The following is a 7,746-nucleotide window of genomic DNA, read 5'->3' as shown; positions in this document are numbered from 1 at the left end:
CCGTTGATGAGTCCACCGATAACAAAGACACCCCACTCATCCCACACGAAACAGGATCCTGCTACGGGATACGAGTAGTTCAAATTGATCCGTTTCAGCCGACGTTGCACGGGGTGGAGGAGGAACCACCGTGGGCTTGGATCAGGATACATGTGTATAAATACGTACATATATAGCTCGACGCAACCCCTCCTCCGAGACCTCAAATCGCTGATTATATGCGCCGCTGCTACATTCCGGTGCCTCTTGGAGGCCATCGCAAAGGCCACCAGGTCCAATCTCGACAACCGAGTCAGGCACTCCAAATGAAACACATCATCTGGCAACGACCATAGCCCACACACCTCCCTCGCCTTCTTCCTCGTCTTCAATTTTAATCCACGAGTCGCACATCTTCCCTTCATTGATTGATTACCTCCGATCAATTACCCTTCTCGTGCTGGGGCTTTCTGTTAGAGATAGGATCCACACACAACCTAGTAGTAATTAGAACGCCGCAATGAATACACTTCCCTCCTCAATTATCTATTTATATACAATTGTCTTGTCGGTCTATAGTTCAATTAAAAAATCCAACTACAAAACCTAAATTAACTATTCCTGTTTAGAATATATATAAGTTATAATTTTTAGACTAGATAAATTCGAGATCTTTTTCTTAATATTGTGTTTTTATCAAAACAAACAATCGAGTCTTTCATCAATTTTAAGGTAATTATCTTTAAGGTAATTTAATATTTTTAATAAAATTTTGTTTGAATATTTATTTTGTATTTTATCTTAAACTAGAAGATTTTTTTTGTCAATATATTTTATAAATTTTAACATAATATATATATATATATAATTAATTCATTAAGACAAACACGACTATATGATTTCTAATAGCCCTTAAAATCCACATGCATAATACTGAAGTACTAGATCAGCATACGTGTTATATTTTGTTTTACACATAATTTTATATATTTATATTTTAAAACAAAGTTTTCCATATGTTATGTTAAATATATGTTATTTTTAAAAAAATTATGAAACTAAATACAAATATTCAATTCTTGACCCATCACTTCATCAAAACTTTGATGAATATATTTTTGATTTTAATTTAATATAAATTAATATATATATATATAATATATATTATTCAAATTTGAATTTTTGACCCTTTACAAGTATAAAATAAACAATTCATTTTCGTTTTTAAAAATTAAAATCATAGCCTAAAACTCAAAAGTGGCGAGAGAAAAAAAGTAAAAAAAAGGAAACTTGAGGGTGACTCCAAGGACGATTAGGTTTTCTTTGTTTTTTGGTCACGTATGCAGCCGCGGCTTCTCAAAGCCGCCCTGCGGTGGCCCCGGCGTCGGATGATAGGGCTGGCGTAGTAGGAGGTTCGCAGTCGCTTGGTTCAGTCGTCGGAGATATGGTTAACAATTCAACAAGTCCGGTGGAAGAGATTCAAGGTCTGTCATCGTCAAGTCAGCCGACGGTGGCTCCAAAAATGAAAAGATCCTGGGTCCATGTTGCTCAGAACCGTGTATTCACACGGCAGAAGTTTGAGGTTGTCGAAGTAGATGGAAAAGAAAAAGTGGTGGTTCCAAAAGAGGTTTTCATAGATGCAAAGCCACTTTGGGAAGAATTTGTTATCGGTAAATTTTTAAACACAAAGACGCCTCACGTAGGCAAGATTCACATGTAGTGAACAAGATATGGCGATTGGGAGACAAATCCACTCTCATCGATGTCTATGCGGTCAATGACAACACCTTCAAGTTTCGTATTCGCAATGAGGGCATGCGACATCGAATTTTGACGACACTTTGAGTTTTTGACGTACTTTGTTCTATTTGCCTTGCTTTTTAAGTTTCAGGTAAGAGCTTCAAGTCTTCAACGCCTTTTTTTTTTATTTATTTTCCTACAACTCTTAGCTTTTTTTCAGTTTTGGTTTATAGATATATCATTCGTTTGTTAATTGTTATAACACAGATCCTTCAACTTTTGGTCTGATATGATATATTTGCGTTTTATGTGTCTCACAATCACAGAAGAAGAAAAGAAGATGACGATGGTTGCAAAGTACAACGAGAAAAAACAACATAAGGTTTGGTTTAGGTTTCATCCTAGGGACCACGAACTCATCCACTATTATCTCCGTCCTAAGATTGGGTTTAGGTTTCATCCTAGGGACCATGTACTCATCCGCTATTATCTCGAGCCTAAGGTTGCCAAAATACCAAAAAAAAAGTTTGAGTTAGAAGACAAGACGGATATTTATGCAAAAGAGCCGTGGCAGTTGACTCATACAGAGACAGACTTGTTCGTACCTAACGAGTGGTGGGAAACTACGCACGAGCCGCAAGTCAAAGGAGAGACGTGCGAGGGATGTTGGAAAACCCTTGGGAAGCTGAGAGATGTCGTATCAAAAGATACACGTGAGGTGATTGGGAAGAAGAGGAGTCTCAGTTTCTACGTCAAAGGTGAGAGCAAGTAGCAAGTCCAATGGTTGGACCATGACGGAATACTATATACTTGACGGTGGCTCATTCATAAATCAAGTTCTCTGCCACCTTCAAGGACTATGATTGTATATGTGTTTAGGTTAATTTCAGTGAAAAAGGATGGTGACTTCTACACATTTACTTCAATTCTTTTGTAGTCTTATTTATTTATGAACAAATTTTTATTCAAGGAAAGTATCATATGCTTTCTTGTTTATTTCAAGTCATATAGATCACTGAAGTTTATATGAGGAGTTTTCATAAACATTTTGTGTTGGTTTGAGGAAAAGATATTTTCTCATATAAAATGTATTAACATGAACCATGATCGTGTCTATTGAATTAAAAGATGCATTCACTTTCAAAACTTTTAGAACAACTCTTTCAATAGGAAAGAGAGAAAAAATAAAGAAATCCTTGATTTACAAGGAACAAGTCTACCTCTAACTAGGAAGATACAAATGTTGAATAGTTATCATCATTGGAACCGAGAGGTCACAGTGATGAAGGTATCTTCAGGACAAGGAATCGTTAAACCGGCCATTGGATGATCGAACCCAAACTCTTCCTCGGATTTACTAAGAAGAGCTTGGAATGTAGGCTGGCTCAAGTATGAGATTGGCACCACAAATCTCTTCTTCTGGCTCTCTCCTACGTACACCGCAAGAAACAATTTTGGTGCCGCGAGGCTGCTGCGGTGGAGCGGCTTAGAATCTTCTTTGCTCCCAATAGACTTCTCACAAAAGCCATTTCTGTTATTTTTGTATGAGAAGCTTTAAATTCTTTCGAAGCTTCTGAAGTTGTATGAAAAGATTTCAAGTTATTGGATTTGGATAGCTTGTTGTTAATTGATGATAGAAAGAATGGTTCTTGTGGGTATATATAGAAAGATCAATGAATTAGTTGAAATCTCTCTGAAAATTCATTGAAACTTGTCGTTTACAATTGTGGGACAGACTAGAACAGAGTTTCACATGGTTCTGTCTTAAGTCTTTACCATCTCCATCTGGAAAAGATGCATTAATGTAATTTGTCTACTCTGATAATCTCCATATATATGCAATTCACAAGGGCTTGTTTTCTCAATGTTTCTGAGGACTGAGATAAGATGTGCCCTATGTTTTAAAGAAAAATGAGAGCAATTAGTTAGGTGGTTGGTTATTTGTCCTATAGTTCTCTAATCTCTGTGGTCGAAATGGATTTAATAAGAAGTTAGAAGTTTGGACCTGATGTTGTTCAACAACACAAAAACAAGTCTATGTCACTGGTTATCTCATTTCTTCACTTTCATTTATGAATGTCATTTATGAAGTTACAGTACTCAAATGTGAAATGCCATTTTTTGCGTGTGAGAAACAATGGTGTTAATGCGAATTGCAGAAAGTTTTCTAAAAGCTTCATCATGCTGTTGTATTTCATTATATATAATGTATATATCTCGAGGATTTGCTTATATCTTCACTAAAGTTTCTCTTCTTCTGTTATCTTCACTAAAAGTTTCTCTTCTTTTGTTAATTTAACTCAATCTTAATCTTAAGATTGTGATTTCAGTTATCTCACTACACAAAACTCCAAAGCTAGCTTGAGATTGTTATATAAAAATACCTTTGGACAAAATGATTTTGAACAGAACCCAGAAATCTCAAGTTCAATAGTATACAAGATCTGAACAACCATCACAAACCTTTCAAGCACATGCAAGAAGATCCTTGTAGTACCACCAAGGCGGCCAATAATCTTCTTTGCATACATTAGGAATTTCCATCTAAGATAATTCTTAATTCTGAAGATTATTATACTTTGCACTGCTTAGTTTAATTTACTATCATCTCCTCTTTGTTTGATGAATTATTTCAACGGATAAATTGGTTATCATAAGCCATGGATCTGTATTATAAATACCCCTCACTTGGTTTTATTTCACAACAGTTATAGTCTAATAATAAAAGAGTTCTTCAATTGGTAGTCCATTTTTTTCTATAATTGATCCAAATTGTAATAACATGAAATGTAATTATGTATATTGCATCAAAACTGCATCCACTTCAAAAGAATTTTAAACAACTCTTTCAAGAAGAAAGAGAAAAAGAAAAACTTAATCCTCTATTTACAAGGAACAACTCTATCTCTAACTCAAGAACACTATGTTGGATCATCATCACTGGAACTGAGAAGTCACATTGATGAAGGTATCTTCGGGACAAGGGATCGTTAAGCCACCCATCGGATGATCGAACCCAAACTCTTCTTCAGATTTACTGAGCAGAGCTTGAAACGAAGGCTGGTTCAAGTATGAGACCGGCACTACATATCTCTTCTTCAAACTTTCTCCTACGTACACCGCAAGAAACCCTTTTGGTGCCGCCGAAGCTGCTCCGGTGGAGCGGCTTAGAATCTTCTTTGCTCCCAATATGCTTCTCAACAAAGCCATTTCTATTTCCTTTGTCTGAAAGTTTGAATTTCTGAAAGTTTGAATATCTTTCTAAAACTTATGAAGATGGATGATAAGATTTCAAGTTATTGGATTTGCTTGTTGTTGGTTGATGATAAAAAAAATTGGGTTATGTATGTATATATAGAAAGATCAACAAAGGACTTGAAACCTCTCTGAAAAAATCCTAGAAACTTGTGGTCTTGAAGCGTTAGACAGACTAGAACAGAGAACATGGCTCTGTCTCTCCCATTGGAAAAGATGCATTGATGAAATTTGTCTTGATGAGATAAGACGTGTTGTTCTGTTGTTGAGCAACATCAGGTTCCCACTATAATTTCTTATTAAATCCACCCATCTAGACCACAGAGATTAGAGTAATTGGATAATCATATGCATCACAGAACATGGAGAAGAGAAACTTGCTGGTTGTTATTGACAATTGCATGCATGTTCTATCTATAAAAAGAAACATTGAGCAAACAAGCCCTTGTGCATTGCATATGGAGTTTGTTTCTAGCTTATTGTCCCACACCTCAGTTAATTATCTCATCAAGACAAATTGCATTAACGCATCTTTTCCAAATAGTAAAGACAGAACCATGTGAGCTCTTGCTCTATATATACACACATAACCCATTTTTTTTCGTCATCAACCAAACAACAAGCTATCATACAACTTGAATTCATCTCTTCAGATTTAGCTTCAGAAAGATTTCAAATTTTCATACAAAGAATTAATTTCATAAATGGCTTTTGTGAGAAGTCTATTGGGAGCAAAGAAGATTCTAGGCCGCTCCACCGCAGTAGCCTCGGCGGCACCAAAAGGATTTCTTGCGGTGTACGTAGGAGAGAGTCAGAAGAAGAGATATTTGGTGCCAGTCTCATACTTGAACCAGCCTGCTTTTCAAGCTCTCCTCAGCAAATCCGAAGAAGAGTTTGGGTTCGATCATCCGATGGGTGGCTTAACGATCACTTGTCCTGAGGATACCTTCATTAATGTGACATCTCGGCTCCAATGATGAATTGATAATGATCCAACATTTTGTTCTTCAGAGTTAGAAAATAGACTTATTCATTGTATATATTGATTTTTTTTTTTACTCTTTCTTCTTGAAAGAGTTGTTTATAAGAGTTCAGAGATTGGATTCCAATTTTTATGAAGCAGACACAATCATTTCAATACATTTTGAAACAGACTTTAAACACTAAAGACCACAACATTTGAAGAACCTTTTAAGTATTCTTAAGAAAATCATGGTTAGACAAGATATAACGTACCGTATTTATCCTCCGTCTCCATTATTAGATAAGTATAACAATAATCTTGCAATTTCAAAGGAAAAAATGTGAAATTGTTGTACTTTATCTTAATCTAAAGGGAAATCTAAATCTAATAACACGGTTTCTTAGTTTACTAATAAGTCGACTTAATTTAATGACACGTGCCAGTAACATGTTTACTTAAAACAAAAACTCGTATTCCTAAGAGCATCTCCAATGAAGGTGTTTAATGAATGCTTAATGGGTTGTTTATTCTTATATATAATGAATATAATCAAAAACAATCTAAAAATCTTAAGCATTGTTGCTTAAATTGAGGTTTTAAGCAAATCATAAGCACTTTAAAACTACAAGTTGTCACAATTTTTTATAAAAATATTAGTAAACACTCATCATGGGTGCTTACCATTGAAGGTGGTCTAAGGTCATCATTATTTGGGGGATCTTACACCCCTTTTCCTTAAAGAAAAGATCTTGCAATAGCCCTTGAAATCCCACATATGCACTATTGTGTATATAAATACGACGAAATTAAACCACTTTGTTCTATTTGTCTAGCTTCAAGTTTCACGTAAGGGCTTCAAGTCTTTAACGCGTTTTTGTTTATTCTTCCTACATCTCTTATCTCTCAAACCCATTTAAGTTTTTTCAGCTTTTTCTCCTAAGATCATTCGTTTGTTTATTGTTATAACATATATATCCTTAAAGTTTTGGTCTGATATATTTGCGTCTTCTCTGTCTCACAGAAGAAGAGAAAAGAAGATGTCGATGGTTGAAAAATACAACGAGAAAGAGGTTGGATTTAGGTTTCATCCTAGGGACCAAGAACTCATCCGTTATTATCTCGAGCCTAAGGTTGCCAAAAAACAAAATAAATATGTTGAGTTAGAAGACAAGACTGATATTTATGCCAAAGAGCCGTGGCGGTTGACTCACACAAAGTCGGACTTGTTCGAACCTAACGAGTGGTACTACTTCGTGACACATGATCAGGTATCTGAAAACGTCACTGGGAAACTACGCAACAGCCGCAAAGTCAAAGGAGAGACGTGCGAGGGATGTTGGAAAGCCCCTAAGAAGCTGAGAGATGTCGTATCAAAAGATACACGTGAGGTGATTGGGAAGAAGAGGAGTCTCAGTTTCTATGTCAAAGGTGAGAGCAAGTCCAGTGGTTGGACCATGACGGAATACTATCTCCTTGATGGTGGCTCATTCCAAAATCAAGTTCTCTGCCACCTTAAAGGACCATGATTATATTTGTATTTTGGTTAATTTTAGTGAAGAGGGTGATAATGAGTAGTACAGAACTTCTATTTTACTTTGCTTCAGTTCTATGTTTAGGTAGAAAATTCCTTTGTAGTGTTTTTTTATTATACAAATAAATTTTATATTTTTAAGGAGAATATCATATGTTTTCTTTCTTGTTACTATAAAGACATGTAGATAGATAGATCACTGAAGTTCTTATGTAACATGGGTCTCTCTCATCTAATATATTAGTATGAGATATTAATAATTGATATAATGAAATAT

General features: G+C 35.4%; 4 protein-coding genes and 1 pseudogene across 4 annotated transcripts; 3 read left to right on the top strand and 2 right to left on the bottom strand.

Moving 5' to 3' along the window:
• The first annotated feature begins 2,059 nt into the window (after positions 1–2,059).
• Positions 2,060–2,491, top strand: LOC17882076 (NAC domain-containing protein 78). The gene is made up of 2 exons (XM_023779943.1): positions 2,060–2,101; positions 2,162–2,491. The coding sequence occupies exons 1-2, from the start codon at positions 2,060–2,062 to the stop codon at positions 2,489–2,491; spliced, it is 372 nt and encodes a 123-aa protein (XP_023635711.1).
• Positions 2,492–2,976: 485 nt separating this feature from the next.
• Positions 2,977–3,248, bottom strand: LOC17883662 (annotated as a pseudogene).
• A 1,246-nt stretch (positions 3,249–4,494) lies between these two features.
• On the bottom strand, positions 4,495–5,024 carry LOC17881176 (auxin-responsive protein SAUR20). Its single transcript, XM_006289068.2, has one exon. The coding sequence runs from the start codon at positions 4,927–4,929 to the stop codon at positions 4,657–4,659; it is 273 nt and encodes a 90-aa protein (XP_006289130.1). The 5' UTR covers positions 4,930–5,024; the 3' UTR covers positions 4,495–4,656.
• A 577-nt stretch (positions 5,025–5,601) lies between these two features.
• LOC17881595 (auxin-responsive protein SAUR24) lies at positions 5,602–6,091 on the top strand. Its single transcript, XM_006289329.2, has one exon. The coding sequence runs from the start codon at positions 5,679–5,681 to the stop codon at positions 5,949–5,951; it is 273 nt and encodes a 90-aa protein (XP_006289391.1). The 5' UTR covers positions 5,602–5,678; the 3' UTR covers positions 5,952–6,091.
• An 884-nt stretch (positions 6,092–6,975) lies between these two features.
• Positions 6,976–7,464, top strand: LOC17881950 (putative NAC domain-containing protein 94). Its single transcript, XM_023781227.1, has one exon. The coding sequence runs from the start codon at positions 6,976–6,978 to the stop codon at positions 7,462–7,464; it is 489 nt and encodes a 162-aa protein (XP_023636995.1).
• The last annotated feature ends 282 nt before the right edge of the window (positions 7,465–7,746 follow it).

This window comes from Capsella rubella, unplaced genomic scaffold (assembly GCF_000375325.1).
Source record: "Capsella rubella cultivar Monte Gargano unplaced genomic scaffold, Caprub1_0 scaffold_6, whole genome shotgun sequence".
Classification (NCBI taxonomy): Eukaryota; Viridiplantae; Streptophyta; class Magnoliopsida; order Brassicales; family Brassicaceae; genus Capsella; species Capsella rubella.
Note: the sequence above shows the minus strand (reverse complement) of the source record. Positions and strands in the feature narration are given on the sequence as shown.

Bases quoted from the DNA above. Each gene is read 5' to 3' on its own strand.
- LOC17881176 (XM_006289068.2), bottom strand. From the start codon at position 4,929: ATGGCTTTGTTGAGAAGCATATTGGGAGCAAAGAAGATTCTAAGCCGC.
- LOC17881595 (XM_006289329.2), top strand. From the start codon at position 5,679: ATGGCTTTTGTGAGAAGTCTATTGGGAGCAAAGAAGATTCTAGGCCGC.
- LOC17881950 (XM_023781227.1), top strand. From the start codon at position 6,976: ATGTCGATGGTTGAAAAATACAACGAGAAAGAGGTTGGATTTAGGTTT.
- LOC17882076 (XM_023779943.1), top strand. From the start codon at position 2,060: ATGACGATGGTTGCAAAGTACAACGAGAAAAAACAACATAAG. The intron at 2,102-2,161 runs GTTTGGTTTAGG...CTCCGTCCTAAG, and splicing joins ACGAGAAAAAACAACATAAG to ATTGGGTTTAGGTTTCATCC.